Source organism: Diorhabda carinulata, chromosome X, assembly GCF_026250575.1.
Source record: "Diorhabda carinulata isolate Delta chromosome X, icDioCari1.1, whole genome shotgun sequence".
Lineage (NCBI taxonomy): Eukaryota > Metazoa > Arthropoda > Insecta > Coleoptera > Chrysomelidae > Diorhabda > Diorhabda carinulata.
The window spans coordinates 67504618-67526599 of NC_079472.1; the positions used below are offsets into that span (position 1 = coordinate 67504618).

Consider the following 21982-nt stretch of genomic DNA (forward strand, 5'->3'; position numbering starts at 1 on the left):
CGTCATATAAACTATAATTCAATTATAGTTACAGATTAAAAATTTATTAATCTCATTTCTACTCTGAAAGATAACAAAAACATCAATCACCGAGTCAATATTTCAATTTGTTTCAGTTTATCTACTAACCATCGAACTGTTTTTGTAATTAGATATGCAATATTTTAGGAATATTTCATTTTTCTATATAGGATATTTTGAAATGGAGATCCGGCATAATAATTCGATTGACTTTTGTCACATGTAATTTAAGTGATACTTTCACAGTTATTCTGAGAAATATTCCTTCGCATTTTCAGATGTCAGGAAAATTTTTGAATTGCTTATATAGATCCTACCTTGAATTTTCTTTCAGAAACTCTCATCTACCAAATTTTGTCAAAAAGCAACTTGCATATTTTAATCCTATCTGAGGCTATTTTCTCTATAAATTATAGACACGGTAAGTATCGCACCTTGAGTGTAATTTCATAGAAGAACCATATCACGTACATTGAACACACTGCTTCTTGAAAATGCAATGAATACCGATGTGGGTTAAACGACTACACTAAAGTCGTTATTTTTGATTGTGCATGAACAAGCTATTGTTTCTCCAATTTTCTAATGTTCCATCGTTCAAAAGTATCACTGCGTCGTTTTTATTGATAGCTTTGATGATCAACCTCGAAAATAATATAGTTGTAGTCGCCGATTGATTAATCTACCTCAAGGTTTTCATGTGATAATATATTTATTTTAGAGAAAAAATGGTTCGTACAAATGTTGATGAGGCAAATTAGATCGTTTTTAGCTATTCCTCTCTTCTGTTTTGTTTTGGCTTATAACCTTTGTGTGTCAATTTGTATATCATATATAGAGTTTTTTTCTGTTTTGTATTAGTTTCAGATATAATCAAGATATCTACTTTTATATTCTCGGCAGTAACCAGTAGTCAGGTGTCGATTAGCTTTTCTTCATCAATTTTTAATATTATTATTCCGATTTTGATGTTTAATTGTATTTGAGCATTCTGCAGGTCCAGTTGATGTCCTGATTCAGTATAAAGTAAGGTAAACTTTTATTCTGAGTGACTTCGCTCTAATGAGAATTAGAATCTTTCATAAATTACTGAAAAAAAAATAATTTTAAAACCAAAGAGACCTAAAATCAAGGATATTTAGAAGCTTTATTATAACAATGCTTAGATATTGCCGGCGTAGCATTCGTTGAATATGTGGGCTAGAGTGAGAGAATTGCGATTTAGATCAATTTTCAAAAATCTTCAAAATATTCATTTAAATTGTATGGAGTAGTGATGTAAATCGAATGCTCAAAATAACTGTCATTCTCGAGTTGATAACGATACATCTATAAACGTCTATATTTTCAGTAGACTTCTTCAAAGTAATTAAGATTTTGTTTTTGACTAGATAATCTGATCACTTTTCAGCCAGCCCTAATTTTAATATGATACGAATATAATGAGCAGCACAGAATAAACAAAAATAATAACTATCATATATTTGACCATAATGTATAATCGAGGATCTCAATAAATAACAACAATAAATCTATTTTACAATTTTTATATTAACTGCCACCATATATTTATAATTAACTGATAAATTTTAAATTTTTAGAAAATGTAACTAGAGATTTAAGGAGATACAACGAATTTGGATACAAAATGTTTTCTCTACGTTCTTCAGCCTTCTTCTTCTCCCTCCCCTTCACCTCCTTCTCCACCCTCACCTTCTTCGCCTCCTTCACCTTCTTCACCTTCTCCTTCACCTTCTCCTTCACCTTCTCCTCCCTCTCCTTCTTGCGGTGCTTCTTCATTTTCATCACCTGAATAAAAATTATACATATAGTATAAGAGTAAGGTGTTGACAGATTAGAAATTTCTCATTTCTATATTCAATATCTTGATTGATTTTAATTAATAATCGGTTTTTTATAGAGATTTTTCACGTTTAGTCGTTACTTCGGTCTTAATCAAAATATAATTTAACATTGACAACTCTGATCTATTATATTAATGAACTATGAATATAAAAAGACAATCAGCTGGAGCCACACGAGGATTTCGTGTACTAAGTTGCCGAAATACAAATTTTAACGTTTGTAAACTATCAGTTTAAATTAATCATAATAGAAATGAAAGTCATAGAAGCGAGCTCTGAATGTTTTCTGGTAACCACCGCTATTTCATTTCATACAATATTACTATGGAAATATATTGAATATAAAAATCGTACTAAATTGTTACTTCTTGAAAAATCATAAATGTCTTGTACTTAATTGCTTGATCTTTCTCCATCTTGTTTGCCGAACCAGAAATTTAGATTATCTTTTCGACAAAAAGTTGGTTATCCGTTATTTAAAACACAATTAATTTGAAACTTCTCACTAGTTGAGTCTGGTTTTGTCGGTGTTGTCACGTTCACCGTGATTGGAAAACTAAATTGGATTAGTTGGAGATCCTTTGAGGATAGTAAAAAAAATCCTTTATTTACAAGGAATGAATGCACACTTTTTGTTCGTGAAAGTTTCTGCATAGTTAACCTCTACCCATTGGAAACAATAGTCTCTTCAAATTGTCGTCGCAATGGGATTAATTTGATTGAAAGGTGAGGAATTCTTAATGCATGATTCAATTTCCTTTTCTTCTATTTCATAATAATAAGAAACTTATAATTGATTGTTTATATCAAGTTAAGTCAAATTTGAGTAAAATTTATCTTATATATTAAAAAAATTGATGATTTCCATTCCGAGTCCGTTCAGGCGTTCTACCCAACCGATTTGCTTAATTTTTTTTTTCAATGGAAGTTATTGATGCACAGATTAGCCATCAACCTTCGGATTTCATCTAATTTTCACCATTCTCAAGTTATACACACGTTCTATCCTCAATATCTCAGGTTCCATTCAAGATAGAGACTTCGTTTTAGTTCTTCTTTCTTTTGAGTTTCCCAACACTTGAATCTCAGGTTCTAATATAGCTACAGAGTTCGTTCTTTTCTATTATAATGATTTCTGATACTTATTTAATAGATTCGATGCGAGCGAAGACGCGGGTAAAAGCTAGTTGTTCTATTATATAAATTACAATGTAATTACGAATAATTTAACTGATGGTTGCTACATCTTCTTGAAATATAATAACAATTATTTTTTGTGGTTAAACCGGATTTTGTGTTGATGTCACATCATATTTTGATGAAGACCAAAATAGGTGAAACGGCAATATCTAACTGTTTTTGGAAACCAATTTTCTATCAGAAGACAACTAAAATCAAGACGATTTATCAAGAAAAACAAATAAATAGTTTAAGAAGTGAAAAAGATGAAGGAAGTCATATTCATATTTGATGAACATTTCCAAATAACATATGAAAACATATTATAACTATGTAATGCATATCTCAATGTAAATCATTCCATTTGCGCACTAAATTATTTTTGATTTTTAATTCCGAGGACTTGCCTAAGAGGATTTTCATTGACACGATAATAATACATAGAAATTGTATCAATAAATCTTGGACTAGACGGCAAAAAATTATTGACGCATTTATACATTTATGCATTTTCAATTATGTACATTAATAGAAGAATTCAGTTTCCAATATAAGCATCTTGATCTAATGACAATTGAAATAGAAGTATGTATGAAGTATTTCAACAAACAGAGAAAATAGTTTATCTAAAACAATCAAGATTAATATAGATGAACTGCATATACGAATCATATTCATTCAATGGTAAAAAATAGAGTTACGTTGGTATCTCTGAAACCATTGGTGTTGTACGTATTGAACATATACTGTCTCTGGAGATAGTTGGTGTAGTGGTAGCATGAGCAGGCTCAATAAATGGACTTGAATCTATAATAAGATCCATAACCAGCAAACATTGACTATTAAGATGAAGAAACTGTTGATTGTAGTTATTATGTTGAATATAATATTAAAGGTAATAGGCCATGAAGGATTTGTAAGTATTCAATGTCTTGGGGGATTGTAATGAACTAGTTGGATGAAGTGGACTGTCGTGTTTGTCGTTCACTACTGCACCCAAGTAGATGTGTTGTTTTCTTCGACGAGGTTGCGGAATGAAGGACCAGTCGTAATTTTAAGTAACGTTTATTAAAAACACTTAAATACGACAATATTACACGTAAATCGATGTACAAAATAAGCAACAAGATAAATCAACAAGAATGTCCACAGTGATATATAGTTGGTTACAAAAGATAGCGAAGTTTATATGTATATTTTTCCGGTTATTCTTGAACGAAGTAACAGAAAATTGCACGTTTTATGTTGCGTCGTAACGCGAGAGATATTTTGATTATTCAGGTAAATCGTAATTTTGCCCGTTTGTAAGGTTAAGATTTTTTATGAGTTGATAAGTGAGAGAGAATCGCTAAGTTGATTTAGATATAGTTCGTTAGTTTTAACGCGCACTGTATGTTTAGTTTCTGTTTACTGTGGATTCTTTTTTCTCACTGTTCTGTACTGTGTTACTTTCTGCTCTCTTACTCTCTCGTGCATGAATGTTAAATTTTATTTATATGGGCTAAAATGGGGGTTAAAAGTATCCCAATATCGTGGTAATATTTTGTGTTAATTGCCGTGAAGCAATAAAAAGAATCTATATTTTTCAAACAGATTTTTTGAAATTTCTCTTTTGTTTGTATAAGGGTTAACCAGATGAACTTGGAATAGTTTGTAAAAGTATAATGAAGGTGTTCAAAAGTTTTCAATAGTAATTGCTTTTGTGTTTATTTGAGAGAAAGTTATTAGTGACACTTTAGAAATTTAACGATTGGTCTCTTGCGGAGAGAGAGTTATTTATTAGGGGTTTAAAGGTACAAAGGACATTCGACATTTGTCATTGTCTGAAAATTCATAAAATTGTGAAAGTCTTAACGATTATGGTATTTACAGTATGTTGAATCGCAACACAATGAAATAGGGAAATTCTAATCGTCTGTAAAGAAATCTATAAAATTATAAATAGAATCCAAAACAAGCAGGAATAGAATGAAAACTACCATATGAACAAATTCTGCCAAACACAAATTTATGATAAACATAAGAAGGAGAAATTTTTAAGAATCATGGAATCAACAGAAGGTGCCCAAGGCATGACATGAGATAATGACAAACTAATTAAATATGCGGACAATGAAATATATAACGAGATAGCAGTACCGACCAGAAAAGATGTAACAGGAAACTGTATAATCGAAAGAAAAGACAAAAAAATATATCGTGTTTTGAAGATGATATATTTTCTGTATTCTAAGGTATTAGTCTAGGGCATTCAGATCAAAATCGATGGGTATAAAGAGAAATTGTTAATCAGAAGCTATCGAGATGCGGTTCTTTGCATTATCTTTATAAAGAGGTCACAAAAAAGTCTAGAAATAGTGGTTGCGTCATTTTTCGAAAACTCCAGTCTGGTGCAATAAATGCACTTTTCAGTCCAACAATTCTGAAACGATTGGTAACTTGAAAAATTGCTCAAAGGTCGTTTCTCGGAAATGTTCGGTCTGATTCCGGAAGTACGTACACTGGAAGTGTACAGAGGTAATTGACAAAAATGTAAGTTCAATTTCAATTTTGATAATAAATATTAGAAATTATAAAAATATGAATTCAATCTACATTATAGATTTGAGTTATAATATACAAATTATTACTTTGGAGAAAAATAATATCTACATGAAAGACATTGCGACTTTTTAAAATGGATTTGAAGAAGATGATACAGCTATCGACAAACTAGAGTATCTTGCCGTCGACAACAAAAATCTGCTGTGTCCATCCAATTTAGCATACCAAAAAAACCCCGAGAAACGATTTTTGAACGATTTTATCGGGTTTGTTATCATTTGATAACTGTCCGAGAAATTATGTAACTGAAAAATGCATTTATCACACCAGAAAGAAATATTTTTGAAAAACGGCTTAACCATTATATGTAAACTTCTCCGCGGCCGGTTTTTGGAGACAATGCAAAAAACCACATCTCAATATCAACTGATTACAAGTTTTTCCGATTTGTCTCCTATCTTCCCTGGACTATATAGGAATCGTAGAGATGAAGAGTTTGACGAGAAAAGTGACCAACGCTGGAAACTTGATCAACAAATATCAAATAAATAATAATACCATATGAATGAATCAGAAGTTGAAAAGAAATGAAAAAACTTTGTAGGAATTGAAGATGGCAAAAAAAAACAGGGGAAGCGGGTACAAGGGAATGGGTACCACAGGAATCAGAGTCCTACTTTGACGCAAATTATAATGTGCAGAAGGTATTAATACCAAATTCAAAGATATGACACCTAGAGGTCTAAACGACATTTTTTCTAAACGCGAAACTATTCAATGTGTTATCACTTTCAAGGCAATTGCATCGAAAACAACTACATGCATGGAATTCTCCATCAACTACAATTATACTGGAAAAACAAATACATCATTCAGAATGTATGTTAAAAATAAACTAATAACTAGAGGCATTCTAAGAATAAGTAGGTATAATTTTTCATTGAATGTTAAGAATTCTAAAAGGAATTATCCTCATCAATAACTTGACCTGTGAGATAACTTATAGTAACTAGGGGAACTAAAACTACTAGACACCCATTAGTATGACCATCATATTATTCGCTCTCAAAAATTTTTGAATACAATTTAAACTCTAATGTTGATGACAACTAAATAAAACGCATATTTTCTATTTCTTTCCAAAATAATTCCTATGTTACTCCGCTTCAAGTGAAAAATTATCTCTTATTAATTATTAACTCTATTCTAGTTCTTCCAAGTAAAATGAGCAGAAAAAATTTTGTAAGCAAATTGCTACAAACGAACAGGAAGTGAACAAATAGTATGTCCTTGTTTTACAATTAACATGAACAAGTTAACGTCAAACAATAAACAGGATAACGATTTGAGTACTTTGGTATATGATGACCTAATAAATCAATTAATGATATAACGGATAATTCCTTATGTTTAATAGCTATTAATAATAAATGATTTAATTATAGTTACCCTTATCGTCTTCGCCTGCGGCCATTAATGCCATATTGTGCAAATAAACAGTTATTGTACATCCCAGTATGATTAGAATAACGCTTAACGGGTGAAGTTTGAAAGGTTGCTTTTTACAAACCATAATTAACAACAAATTTCAATCTCATTCGAAAAAATGGAGCAATAACTTCTCTCTGACAGATCAAGAAGTAACATGAAAAATTATTAAAAATGGTTTTGACATCACATGAAAAAAATAATAAATTATGACACATGTGTGTGACAGCGTAGATCCCAACAATTAGACTTTAATGTCCAACTGTTCAAATAATAAAAAAAAATCGAGGACATCAAGAACTATGGTTGCTTTGTTCCATATTTGTTCATTAATTTAATATATTTATAAATACAATCTTAATAATAAAGTCATGGAATCCATATTTCGATTGTCTAAATTATCAATAATGCATCTACCCATCAATTCTTTTGTGATTCTGGTCTGTTAATCTAAGCTACTGAACTAATTTCTATCAAATTTTGTAAGCATGTGTAATTTGATACAACTTAGGAGATAGGGTAGTTTTTATCTCAATTATTTGTTATAGCAAATTAGATGTTATTATTTTCATTTTTATATTATAGATGAGTATGGAGGTTAGAGGTAAGGGGGACCATATCATAAGGGGGCTCAGCTTTAAAACTGCTCGCTTGTAGACGATTAATTATAATTCAAAATTAAATCGGAATGGCGCTCCTGTCGGAGGAGACATCATATGAACTTAGTTATTTTTGATGGAGTGAAGTATGCAGTGTTAGAAAATTTAATATTTCAAATGACTAAAGTCGTTAATCAAATAGTGTCAATTATCACCAAATTTTAATAGACAATAGAATCATGATGGAAAAAATTTACTCAGTGAAAAGTTGCCCGAATGGACGTGAAATTAAAAGTAACTCAAGTAGTGCGTCGAAGTCATTATGTTTCTTTAAACCTACAGTATGTAAAACATTTATTTTTAGATGTATTTAGCGCCTCCTTAATGTAAAGGATTTGATGGACACTTTCAGTAGCACAGAGATGGTTCTGCTTACCTCTACCTTCCATAATATGTTGGGCTTTACATATTTTTCCAGTGAATTTCCTGTGAATAGTCTTCGTTTGATTCCACGTCATTTTCTTTTATATTCACAAATAATTATCATTACAATTTTTCCTGTAAGATTTTTATAATTGTACTTTATATTATATTATTATCCTGAAGTGTTCAGTTCAATTATTGTTAATAATAAAATAATAACATAAAATTCTATTTATTCTTGTCTTATTAATTTTCATATCACCTCGAAAACTTGTAAGTATCTCTTGATTAATATCTTGAGCTTGACCGCTTGACCGCTTGCCCGAACTCCGCTCCGCGTCTTTCGGGACAACTGCAGTCGCGTGCTGGAAAGTATCACTTTCCGCACTTGTTAGGAAAATAACTATTCTCGAATGAAGTGATTTGTTCACAAGACAATAATATTTATGTTCTAAAATTATGAGAGATAGAAGACTGTTCAAATCTATTGGTTTTCTTATTTGAAATATAAATTCGTTTTGACGCTCTGGTTTTGTCCTAAATTAATACCCCAAGTAGTTGCTGAAGAGGAAACAGTGATCGACAATGGTTAAATTTTCCAGAAAAAGAAAAAAACTAATAATAAATCTTCTTTTCATGAATAGCGGTTATTGTAACTGATCTTCCGCGTAGCAGTGTACAGTATTACTGAGCTACAGCAACGGGTGGCTGCGTCAGCTAGTATAAAAATATATTTAAGGTACATAATTTTTTACTGACAACTTTTGGAAATCAATAGTTATCTATTATAAAAAGGAAAAATTATTGTTCCCTTGGGACTGGAGTATCGCGAGTATCTATGAGTTCCAGGAGGAACTTCCATCTAAGGAGGGGTCAATTTTACAAACGCGCCCCCACCTTAGAGCCGCTCCTGTCTAGATGTAGTGTAATACTAAAATTCGGCGGATGCGCGATGCCTTTGAATAATACCTGGAATCCGTTTGATGTTTGTTCTATATAGCAGACTATTTATTCACATCGTTTCTTTTGAATAATTTTTAAAAACGTCTATTCATTCATTTGTTTTGTTTCTTTATTTTTTAAAAGGCGTGAGTAATATTTTGGGATACATATGAAAAGTTTGTGAAGCACAGTTTAGTTAGTTTACAATAATAAGTAGTCGTAGTGATATAGACCGATATAGAAAGTAATCGAAGAATTTGAATAAATCGCTTAAGTTAGTTAAGTGATAGTGATAAGTGAATTATTTCAGTGATGTAGTCTGAAGTATTCAAATAAATTAAGAATGTAAGAGTTAGTGTTTATTTATTCACCCCACGAATAGAAATCGTATAAGTGAATAAGAAAAACATCACATAAGGAAAGAAAAAATGAAAGTTGAATTTTATCGAAAGTACTTATCTCTTCGTTCAGCAGCAAAAAAAGAATCGCTTACTGTTTTATGATATAAATCATAATTGAAAGTGTATCAATGAGGTTGTAAGTGAAAACTAGTTTTATGAGGCTCCCTAAGTAGTGGCAAATGAAAATTCTAATGCATATACAAGTCATTCATTTAGAAGATGGTCTTCTAAACTTTTAGTTGAATCTGGGGTAGTCTTGATGACATTAAAGAAACATGGCGGCTGGAAGTCATCAACGGTCGCTAAAGGGTACGTTGATGAATCGGTAGCACAGAGGACAGAAATAGTTAATAAAGGGTTTAGAACGTGTGCTGAAATAACACTCACTAGATCAACGGTAGTTTTGATGGCAAGAAGGAATACAATTTCATCACAAGAAAATTCGACAGATGAACTTAATAGTTTAAGGTGCGTGCGATTTAAGCAATGCTCATTTAATGTTTGTACTTTTGAAATAAAGGAAATGCTGTATGATGAAATATCCTAAAATTGATTATCTACCTTTGGTCTACCTAGGTATTTATCTATACAATATACAAGGAGCAATTTTATAAAAATTGACATTTTGTTACCTGCCAACAGAGACAAAATCTGAAACATTTTTTTCTGTCCCAGAAGAAATTAATTTTCCTTAATTGCCCATGCTATGATAGTATTCAATACTTTTTCTATCAATTTCAGAAGAGCTTCTTCAACGTCCTATGTACATCGGTGAGATTTGGATAATGAATTATACTTCAAACTCTTATGTAGAAGTTGAAAATTCGACAAATGACCGTGATGAAAAATTAGCCAGACTTGAAGTAGCAACCCTCGCGATTATTTTTCTTATAACAGTGATAGGAAACAGTATAGTGCTACTAGCATTATGGATAAGAAGAAGGTGAGTTGCAATTAATTCATTTTAACAATAAATCTTCTCAATTTTCTGAATTTATTTGCAATTTTCTGCTGCAGAGATATAGATAGAAAGAAGTTTTGAGTTCACAGAGATAATATTTTGTATAACTGACTGAATTTAAATATTCTAATTATTCATTTTTTGAAATGAATACCCAACAATTAAAACAGCAAGTTGAGCTAATACCCAATAAATTATTTAATAATATCTACTGAAGTACTTCTCCACTTTTTTCGCAAACTTAATTAACCGGAGTAGATATTGCGGACTAGCTAAAACTATAAATATAAATTTTTTTTTGAATTTATTGTAAAATAGAAAAAAAGTAAATTCTCAACATGAAATAGCTGTAGAAAATGCTAGATGAATGTCATTTAGTTTAATATCAAATGCATTTTTGATAACTCTTTAACAAGATTCATATCACACACTCCTACAATTAGTATTCGGTTTATTGATTATATTGAACGAATTAAAACTTGTAATAACCAATTGGAGTATTTTATTTTGGCTTACAACATACGTTATCAAGTTCGGCGATGTTATTTTGTAATTAATTATGAATAAAATTGAGTAACATGAAATCTAAGGTGGAATTACCCTAATTTTGTCACTATTATCAATTAAATCTATCCAAAAGAAAAAAATTTGATTAAAACCTCGAAATCCACGTGTGAATGCAGTAGAAGAAATGTTTTTGAAATGCTAAAAAGACATCCAGCTTCGTCTTGGGTCAATTTGAAAAAATCTATGCGGTTTCTGAAGGTGCAACTTGTTTCCAATATACTACTCTACTAGAAATAATATTAGAGGAGTAACTATGTTTATAGAGAGTACCGTTCATCACCTTGAAGGAAAGAAATTTTGCTCACGTTATCAGCAACCCTAATTAGAGAAATATAACAATTGATATGCCCGAATTTTTAAACAAATCAAACAGAAATTTTAGTGCTACGAAAGTTTGTTTCTGAAAACAGACTGCAATACTCTTCTTGCAAGAGAAGGAAATCTATCTAAAGAATTGAGCCACTTATAAAGATAATTGACTGAGAAATGATTTTTTTTACATAAAAGTAGGATTTGGAATATATCCTTAATGTATTTCGAAATAGGACAGCAATAAATGCTAATTGTTGATACTTTTATATTATTTCTTGAATCTGTAACCGACAACATAACTAGTGAATGTTAATGAAGCCTTTCGAAATATCCGCATTTATCCAGTTTGATGATCAAATTAAATATGTGCTTAATGCAGAGAAGACATTTCCCACAAACAATATCCATACATAGAGGTGACAACTAATATATCACAAAAATTGAAGGTCCAGAACTTTATCCATTTGACATCCCTAGATCTTTAGAGCTTATCTTATTAAAAAGCAACTTTGTATCCTCGAAACTACTCAAGCTATATACATGAGTTGTAGGATTATCACTTTTCTTGAATCGATGGAGATAATGAAATTCGTCCTCTTCAAATAACGGAACATTTTTCAAGAAAAGAGACATACTTGTTGATAAATGGGCTTCTAATAAGAATAACATTAGGACCAAATCTTTAAAAGAAAGAAGGACAAGGAGAATATAGGTGATCCTAGCCAGATGCAATAACATTTTGTACATAAGGAGTAAAAATCTATCACTTAAATTTTATCAAAATATCTGAACAACTAGGAACGAAAAAAATATGCAATAAACGAAACAATTTTATAATATGTTGTGAAAATAGTACTTTTGAAGAGAACCTAGGCCAGGACCTTTTTATTTTGTGAGAAAGTATTGGAAATATTATGAATTTTTAATAGATGATATGTCTATGTAGAATAAATAATTCTATACTACTATCTAAAGGCCAGGGGCTACACCTGCACTAGAACAGAGTTTCTAAAGTGGAAACCTATCCATCCATGTCATTTCGCAGAACAAACAGGCAAATCTACAGATACTGCATTGGTACAATTGGCAACTGGAATCTGGAACGATCTGACGAACAAAATGACGAAAAAAAAATATGAAGCCGAACAAGACCTACCTAATATCATAGGAAGAAAGATTTCAACTTCAAGCCCATGAAGCAAGACGGGCAAGTAATCGAGTGGAAAACAGAGGGGAATTATCTGGGACTCACACTAGATGGTCAACTTCTCCTGAACAAACGTGAAAAATAGATAATCAACAAAGCCACAAAAGCCCCGATGGTGTGCAGAAACTTTGCAGGGAGGAATTGGACCTCCCTGGTCCAATATGGGGCAGTGACTTGGGGTACAAGAACTACTCTGGATACCACGGAACAATTTCTTAAAGGTACAAAGACTGGCTTGCTTATGTGCAACTGGGGCTATAAATCTTGCCCAACACTAGAAGTGATTCTAACTTTTCTAATTCCACTTCTTCACATAGTACTAGAAAGCGCGGCACAGAAAACATCACTTAGAATGTTCAGAGTCCGCATCTTAAAACACAACCCTTTCCTAAATAAATATCAACCCTGGAACATGCCTCAGTAGATTCCATCGAAAAACTATGGATCTGAGGAAAAATTCACAAGAAATGTACAGAAATGTCACTAAATTGTATACGGATGTATCACAAACAGCAGATGGAACTGGAATAGGAGTATCTGGGCCCAGAACTAAACACTCTGAAAGCCTGGGCAGCGTACCAAGCATTTTTCAAACAGAAATTTATTCAATTGAAAAATGTGTTCAGTTCAATCCATAGAGGAACTATTGCAAACTGGAGATCATCAACCTGTTCAATTGTCAAACAACCATTAGAGCTCGAAGCTCCAGAAACATATAATCCTCGTATAAACTCGTTCAGAATTGACTAGGACAATCAAACGAGCTATACAAGAAAAACAAAATTACCCTACAGTGGATTCCAAGACTCACAGGAGCGAAGGGAAATAAAATATCTGATAAGCTCCACATTTTCTCTTTGTATGAAACACTAAAGAACTCCAAAGCACTACACCTGGGTGCGTATGAAGTAGAAGACGAAGATCTCTGGCAATTGAAGGCATCCCACATTCTAGACTTTTTAAAAAGAGTGGAATTGATTGATCAGCTATGAACATTGGGTTCTTCAGTATCATATCAAAAAAGGGGGACACAATAGATCCTTTGGGTCGCAGTGTATACGAGACCCCAAATCCATACATACATAAAGGCCAGGAGCGGTTCATACCAAATGATTAACAATCCGTAACTTTTACAGGGACAACCTGTAGATATGTAGATTTTCAGATCGTTGAACATACATATGTTGAACATACATGAAAATACATATTCTTTGGAGTCCATTCTATATTTTAGTAATTAAGGATTACATGTGAACATTTCCACTGAAGAGGTTTTCCCTAGAGAATTATTTTTCACGGGAGTTTTCTCGGTGGGTAAATTTAGAAAAAAATCGTTAGTTAATAGGTTTTAGTTCATGTTTGGTCTCTGGAAACGATAACTTGGTTATCGAAACGCGCGGCAGTCAGTGTAATTGTCATTTTTGGTTTAGTGCGTGTGTAAATGGTGTATTCAGTATTTATATCTAGAACGATTCCAAAAATACCAAATATATACTATACTTGTTAATTTTAAAAAGCTATGATAATAAATACGAAACTTTTTCCTAGAAAAAAGACTGAATAACTTACGATATTTATGACTACTTTACAACAATCATCGAATCATCAAGTCAATACATAAAAATGGTTACTACCTTTGAAATAGATTTGTCAATTCCATGTGTTGGCAGCAAGTTAATAAATTAGACCTTCATAGATTTCCCAGCCAATTGTGGAAAATCGTTTGATACCAACTCAATATTTATCAAAATTCACGAAAAACAGTGCAAAACAATAAGCAACAAAATAATTGAGTTACTGTATAGGATGGATAACATAATAGTCAACACAAACAGAAATTGGATATTCCATCGTTACATATGTGATGAATATATTCATAATTCATAGATTATAACGAAAAATTTCTCACATAATAGCTCCTTGATTTGTATGAATCGTATTCTACATTTACGGTACATATTTAATAATTAACTATCTCAAAGTACTTGTTTGTTTATAACACATCATTAATTAATTTGTCACCATTTGTTCTCAATAAACTATTTTGTGGAATCAATTTTACAACACTTATTCAAGCATGAATCGGAATATTTGAATAGAGTTACTTTTTAATCAGTTTAAATGTCAACAATAATGAAATATAATGGCATTTCAACATTTTTTGGAATCAATTATATATAAATAATTAACAAATATTGGTACCTAATTGTGAGCGCTCGAAATCAGCAATTAAAAACAGGTATAACCAATGAAATTTTTTTAAATTTCTATTTAGAATATTATCGTATAAAAAATTGAATAGAAATCTTATTTATATTTTTTCAATATATTTTTCTATAAGGGCTATAAGTACACAAATTTGAGATTTTTCAAACTACACAAATTTATAGGTATCTCTAAAAATATTTACCTAATCACGAAAAGTCATTAAGCCCAAGTTATGCTTTAAAGACATCCGACGGAGGTGGGGTAATAATTTGAACTATATATAATTATGTGATTATAGAAAATAAGTAATGAGTTCAGAGTTCCTTTAAGGATGGAAATCGTCATTTCCAACAAGAACCATGCTACGGATAATTGATTGAAGTCTTTCACATGAGTCGTCCACTTTTGAGTTTTGTAATTGCTTTATTCATTCATTATTCAGACAAATCTTTTTTAGATAAATAAAAATAAACTATCCAAGCCACCGAAAATAATGATAATAATAATAATTTTTATACATCTATTCATATTTCTTATACGGTATCTGACCATAATTTTAGTCCCAGACGATGAATACATATATAAGTATTCGAAAGCTCGGATAATATATTAAAGTTAGTCCACTTTGGTGTTTCCTTGCCACATTCCCAATAGAAACCGCTTATATATATATATATATATATATATATATATATATATATATATATATATATATATATATATGTAATGTAATATATAAAATTCTCGTATCGCGGTGTTTGTGATTGAACTCCTCCGAAACGGCTTGACCGAACATCTATTTTTCATCTCCCAGTCCACCCCTAAATTTTTTTTCCAATTTTCCAGCATTTTTTCCAGCTTTAAAAAATACATACAACCCTAAATTTTTTCAACCCTCTAGATCAACGCTTATTTTTCCATCGCGATTTTTTTCAAGGGATACCAGTTGATGCGTTCCCCGGTTTATTCAAATCAAATACTTTGAGTCGTGTATATACAGTCAATCCAAGGAAGACTGAGTGCTTTTATCTGCGACTGTTGTTGTTTAATATCACCAGACCATTGTCATTTTAAGATATACGCAAAGTAGAAGGACAACAGTATCCAACGTGTAAAGATGCTTCCTGAAGCGGCATTAAATTGCACAAATACAAACACAAATTCGTCCACTATTTGCTATAGTACTGACTACATGTTTCCCGGCCCGTCCACAAATGTTGTGGGATAATCACAAAGATTCAATGACTAATGATGATTAAGATTCAACGCAGACATGAATAGTGAACTACAGTATGATACTGTAGAAATGACAGGCAGTGTTCCACTACTGAATGATGAACAAAAAATTATTTACGTCCGCATTATGCTGGCAGTTTCGGCAGGAGAAGGCGGATTCTTTTTTTGGATGCACTAGGTGGAACTGGCAAAACTTTCCTTATTTCGCTACTTCTTGCCAAGATACGATCAAAAAATGGCATCTCATTGGCCGTTACACCTTCTGGCATTGCAGCAACTTTATTAGATGAAGGCAGAACAGCTCATTCAGCATTTTAACCTGTCATTGGACATTCAGAGAAATTCAAATGCCGTGTGCAACATAAAAAATGGCCACAGTACTAAAACAATGTAAAATTATTATTTGGGATGAATGCATTATGGCACACAAACATTCCCTTGAGGCAACACTTCCAGTTATTCCACGTTCAACGTACGCTGACGGTGAACATGCGCGTTCAAATGCTTCAGGAACCATCCGCCGAAACTAAACAACTGTTAGATATTGGCGATGGGAAAGTTGCAATATATGAAACTACTGGATGATGCATAAAATTACAGACGGACTTCTGCACAATCATCGACTCGCAAAATACTCTCATCGATAACATATTTCCCGATGTACACATCAAATGAGATAAGAGATGATAATATGATGATCATGAACTATTCGTACTTGGTAATTGAGAGGTTTTCTTCAAAAGCATAAAAGTACAGTACAAAGTATTTATGACCTGATTGAGAATTTTACAAGGTGAGGGGACAAATATCTTCGAATCCTGAATGTATATATTCAAATATAATATTTTTATATCCTACTTTCGGGGAATCAACAGCTGATTGCTGGAGAGTTTGATTAACAGTGGCATGAGAGAGATGAGTCTTAATTAATGATAATATCTTCTTATATAATATCAGCTTCCAATGAAACATATATCTGCGAAAATTTTTCAAGGTAGAGAAACTAGCAGGTGCAAAAGCAATTCTAATGATTTTTAATTCATTAAGATTTACAGAAGGATTATGGAACAGATGATTTTTTAACAGGATCGTTGCTTAAGTAGAAGATCATGCTAAAATGGACTCAACACACTATCACAGCACTAATATTCAAGATTACACTACATGATGCGCAATTATATAAACAAGTCCTCGTCTTCAGAGACTGACGTTAGATAAAAACTTAACTTGACGAATCCATATGAATTGAGTTCTCCCGCCAATGAACTTCTTTCCGTACAAAGCGGAAAAGCCATTGTTCGACTTTTTTCTAGATTTTGAGCATGCTTTGAGTACTATTAAATTTCGGGCCAAGATTTTCCTGCGATAATTGTTTCGATAATGAATGTTTGAGATTGCTGTTATTAGTAAGATTTCTTTACGCTATATATTGCTTAGGAGAATATTGCTTGAGCAACTTAAGCTCATATTGTAGTTGAAGGAGCTTAAGCATGGTTGTTGTGACATTGTGTTGATAATTTAAATAAAAATATTCAAGGTTAAGATTAAAGAAGGAGATTATTGTTACACTTATATTTTCATTCTTTCTTTAGCAGTTGAAATCCTTATCCGGGAGCTTTGCTATACCTAGCTAGCAATTTGTGCTAGAACTTGAAATTTTAGAAATTACTCCTTTTGCTTAGGCAATACTTGAACTAAATCCCACTGACTGCGCCACTATTATATACACGAGCTCCCATTTGAACAATTTTACATAACATGAATTGTTGAGAATGCTAATCGTAACAAACGATTTTTCATAAAATTGAAGAATTTATATGTTACATCGACAAAACGTGAGTATGTAAAGTAGCGTCGTTACCAAAATGTTGTTATCATTGCGTAATTGCTCAACTAAATACTTGTTTCACTTGCACATGAGCGTGTCTCTTATATAACATAATTTAATGTGTGATAGTAAATATTAAGAATATACTTACCAAGGTTCAATCCCTCATTTTATAATTTACTGATTATCCTATTAAAACAAAAAACTTCAATTGTTCATAGATTATTATGTTTCTGTTTCTAGATACACTGGAAGAAAAAAGTTATCGAGAATGTATTTCTTTATACTACACTTGAGCATTGCCGATCTAATTACTGCATTTCTAAGCGACTTGCCTCAACTCAGTTGGGATGTTACTTATAGATTTAAAGGAGGATCTTTTATGTGCAAACTTGTGAAATACGGACAAACCCTGGGACCCTATCTTAGCTCGTATGTATTGATGGCAACAGCTCTTGACAGGCACCAGGCTATTTGCTACCCGTTGACCTACTGCTCTTGGACATCTAGAAGATCGAAGATAATGGTTTATGCAGCATGGGTTGTGAGTTTAACTTTCTGTATTCCGCAGGTGAGCTATATTCTAAAGATGTACTGATATTCTAAAAAATCTAAGCTTAAGTAAAAACTACGAAATATTATTCAAACGAAAAATATTTCAACCATTTATATGAGGGTTTTTTGATAGGATGTAGCAATAACATACCTGAGAGTAAGCTATATAGCCTTACAAAGAAGTGAATTAATAGATGATCTTTTTCTTCTTCTCCATTATACGTTAGGACTTGTTGTGTTTGCATCAATGGTTGCCTAGCTGCAACTGGGATGATGAAGACCAGCTTTCATACCATCTTGTAGGTGGTCGTCCTGGTGGTCGGGATGTATTTGCAATACTTCCTTTGAAATATTAGCCAATCTAACATTCTGTCCACGTGGTCTCTCCATTCCCTTTGCCGATTTATCGGCCATCTCACTACATCCTGGATGTCACATATTTCCCTATTAGAACAATTTAGATGATACAAATTTTTTCCTCCCTTTATTTCAAATCCCCAAAAGGAAGCATCCTTCTTTTAATATTATCCACAATTATACTGGAATTGATAAGCTTTTTAGATGTTTTCTATCTTCTATCGTCTTTTGATTCCTTGGTCCTGTGTATGGGACACATTACTTAATATTTTCTTCTTGTGATGCAGTTTATTTAGAGCGAACTCAAAATTTGGTTGCGATTACAAAAATCGCACTAGCAAACTACTGAATACATAAGTAAGTCCTAAATAATTAAGTTGTTGTATAATTCTGTATGATTATCATGAATTGGAAATAATTAATAAATATCTTTGAAATTATAATATATAAATAATGATATATCATAATTATAATAAATGAAACAATAATAATATATAATTACAAATTTCAATCTAAATAATTTTAATCGAGAATTACATATTTTTTGAGACTGAATATTATTTTATGGTTAAAACACATTCTATTTAATAGTCATGTTGTATTAATTGGTAAATTTGACAACGTCAGACTATATTTTAATGAGCCAATGGTTATTTAGCAAAGTCAATCATGAGCTTCCAGAAATAGAAAAAATATTAGATATTTGAGTTATACAGGGTCGGATAAAATATAAGGAACACCAAATTTTTGGATTAATTATGAATGTTATGAAAAATTTCTCATACCATCTAATGGTGTTAGCAGGTCTTTTGTTCATGTCATATTTTTGAAATATGACGACATCGGGTGAGTTAATATTACCGAATTTACTGATACCAAATTGAGTAAATCTCTGACTTGAGGGATTAACGATTTAACAACATCAAATTAAAATTATTAATAAAACTATTAATATTCAAAGTAATTATCGCAATATGTCATCAAAAGTTAATCCATTTTGACGTTTGTGCAGATTTATTTCCAATTTTTATTGACGCCATTGAATAAGTATCAGAGATAATTATAATAGGAATGAATCAAGATGGTAATTATATTTTATTGCTTGGATAAAATTATCAATATTTTTTAAAAATTTCTACATACAATGAAGTTTCAAAAACTTAAAACATATTTTATTGAAATACAACAACAAACGTTAAAATATATTTCTTTTAAGAAAAATGATTAATATTGAATTTTAACAATTTAAAAAGATTTAAAATGCTGAGTATTAATGTCGGATATTTTTTTATACTATAAGTTTTGCCATCGGGTGCAATATGTGTGAATTCCCGTGCATTAGACACACGCGAAAAGGCTACATAGAATTGACCATTAGAGATGCATGGCTTCTGTAAATGCTCTCCCGCTACCTGTGATGTCTGCCTTTGTGTTTTGTTTATAATAACAGCAAAGCTAACTTGACGGGAAACTGAACCCTTTTGAATTGGCATGGAAGGTCACTGGGAATCATAATGAATAGCATCTAACCACATAAATGACACCTAACCTCAAAAATTAAAATAATTTTCTACTGCATATATCAAGTAACAATAAATATAGAAAAATTTCAAACAGCTGAAACTATAGTCAATAGTATTAGATATTGATGTGACCGTCGCGTTGGTAATACATTGCAAATGTATTACAGTACTCTGGGTTAGACCTTCATTACTAGAATGCTAGATGGCGTTGAAGAAGCTAGATTTTGATAAATATTGAAAGTAGTGAAAGTATTACTTCTAATACCTCCAAGAATATGAGTCTTACTTCACATTTATAATATTAGTGAGATATCATAACTGAAGAAACGTAAAAAATGACTTTTTTGATGATTATTGGTTTTGGAGATACCAAGAGAGAGTTATAAGAAACCACCGATATATCTGAATTCGTAGAAATTTAATTCAACTGATAGTTCAAAGATTTTTCTTGATTTTGGATAAGAAAAGCCTTAGAAACTCAATATCAAAACTTACAATGTAGGATACTTATTATCCTTTGAATTGATTATAATTTTAGACAGCAATTATGAAATAAATTCATTCGAATAATACATTTATGAATAACATTGCGTATAAAGGTGTAAAAATATTTTGCTTGAGCGCATTTATTAATCGACAAAATTGCCGGGATTGGTTGGATAATAATTCGCATTGGATAGAGAAAAGGTTGTAAATAATATCCATAAAAGAAGATGTTTGGTGTCGAATAAATAGAGGAACGATAATTGGACCCTTGAAAACATTAATTCGTCCGCTGCCCAGACGTAAAAATTATTAGAAAAAATTTAGAGCGAGATAGAGCATTTATAACGATAGAGCACCCCCTCAAGAGATGGAAGGACCGAAGAAATTATATTGTGTGACCGACAAGGTGACCGGATTTATATTCACTGAAGTTCTTTTGGCAATTCAAGTCTATAGATTATCAATAATCACTACAAACTGTTTAAGAACTAAAAGTTCGAATCAAAGTAAGGTACAAAAAACAGCATGTTTTCTGAGTAAAATCTAAAAGATTGTCTCCAGGTGAAAATGGTTTTGATAAGATATCCCAAATTGACTACACATTTTGACTTTCTGTATATGTTCTGAATAGCTCGAATATAAATATTGGTAATGTCAGATTTCGTCAATATATCAAAAAGCGTTTTCAATAGCACCGTGTCGTAGACCTTAACGAGATCAAGCAATACGAGTTGAGTGGTTAAATTAGGAGATATTATATAGTTTCAGTGCTATTCTATTATCACTAGATTCTTCTGCGTCATTTGGTTTTTTAAGTCTTCTGTAATCTCTTCTAGACTGCTGAATTTATTTTCTCTAAATTGATTCTCCATAATAACTAGATTTATCTCGATTTTTAGAATTTTCAAATGATTTGATTGCTCTTTTTGATATTCTATATATCGGGGAATCATTTGTACTGGTGTCATTTTTTGATAAGGAGGCTACAGAGTTACAAAAAGAACTCACGCGACTATTCCAGAAGATTATGACCTCTGGCACTATCCCAGATGAATGGAAATCGAATATATCCCTACCAATACACAAAAAAGGAGAAAAAAGAGATCCGAATAATTTTAGGAACATAACTTTGCTCTGTTCGGTGCTTAAACTTTTTTCTAAGATATTGGCAAATAAAATAAGGAATAAGGTACCAACTTCCGAAGAACAACAAGAATTCAGGTATAATAGATCAACAGTGGACGCAATAGTCATAGCTCGTCAGTTGGTGGAAAAGTCGA

At 31.7% G+C, this 21982-nt stretch overlaps 2 protein-coding genes across 3 annotated transcripts in view; one reads left to right on the forward strand and one right to left on the reverse strand.

The window, feature by feature from the left end:
* LOC130902275 (mesotocin receptor-like) overlaps positions 1 to 21982 on the forward strand; it is a 75117-nt gene that overhangs the window by 9676 nt on the left and 43459 nt on the right. Inside the window, exons 2-3 of one of the 2 annotated variants that reach the window (XM_057814264.1) lie at positions 10204 to 10405; positions 18025 to 18352. In XM_057814264.1, coding sequence (XP_057670247.1) covers positions 10224 to 10405; positions 18025 to 18352 — 510 coding nt within the window. In that variant the 5' untranslated portion in view covers positions 10204 to 10223. The remainder of the gene's footprint in view (positions 1 to 10203; positions 10406 to 18024; positions 18353 to 21982) is intronic. The other variant, XM_057814265.1, reaches the window with a different exon arrangement.
* Positions 1553 to 7366, reverse strand: LOC130902280 (sodium/potassium/calcium exchanger 1-like). Its single transcript, XM_057814273.1, has 2 exons — positions 7059 to 7366; positions 1553 to 1830 (listed from the first exon to the last, which is right to left on the reverse strand). The coding sequence occupies exons 1-2, from the start codon at positions 7180 to 7182 to the stop codon at positions 1688 to 1690; spliced, it is 267 nt and encodes an 88-aa protein (XP_057670256.1). The 5' UTR covers positions 7183 to 7366; the 3' UTR covers positions 1553 to 1687.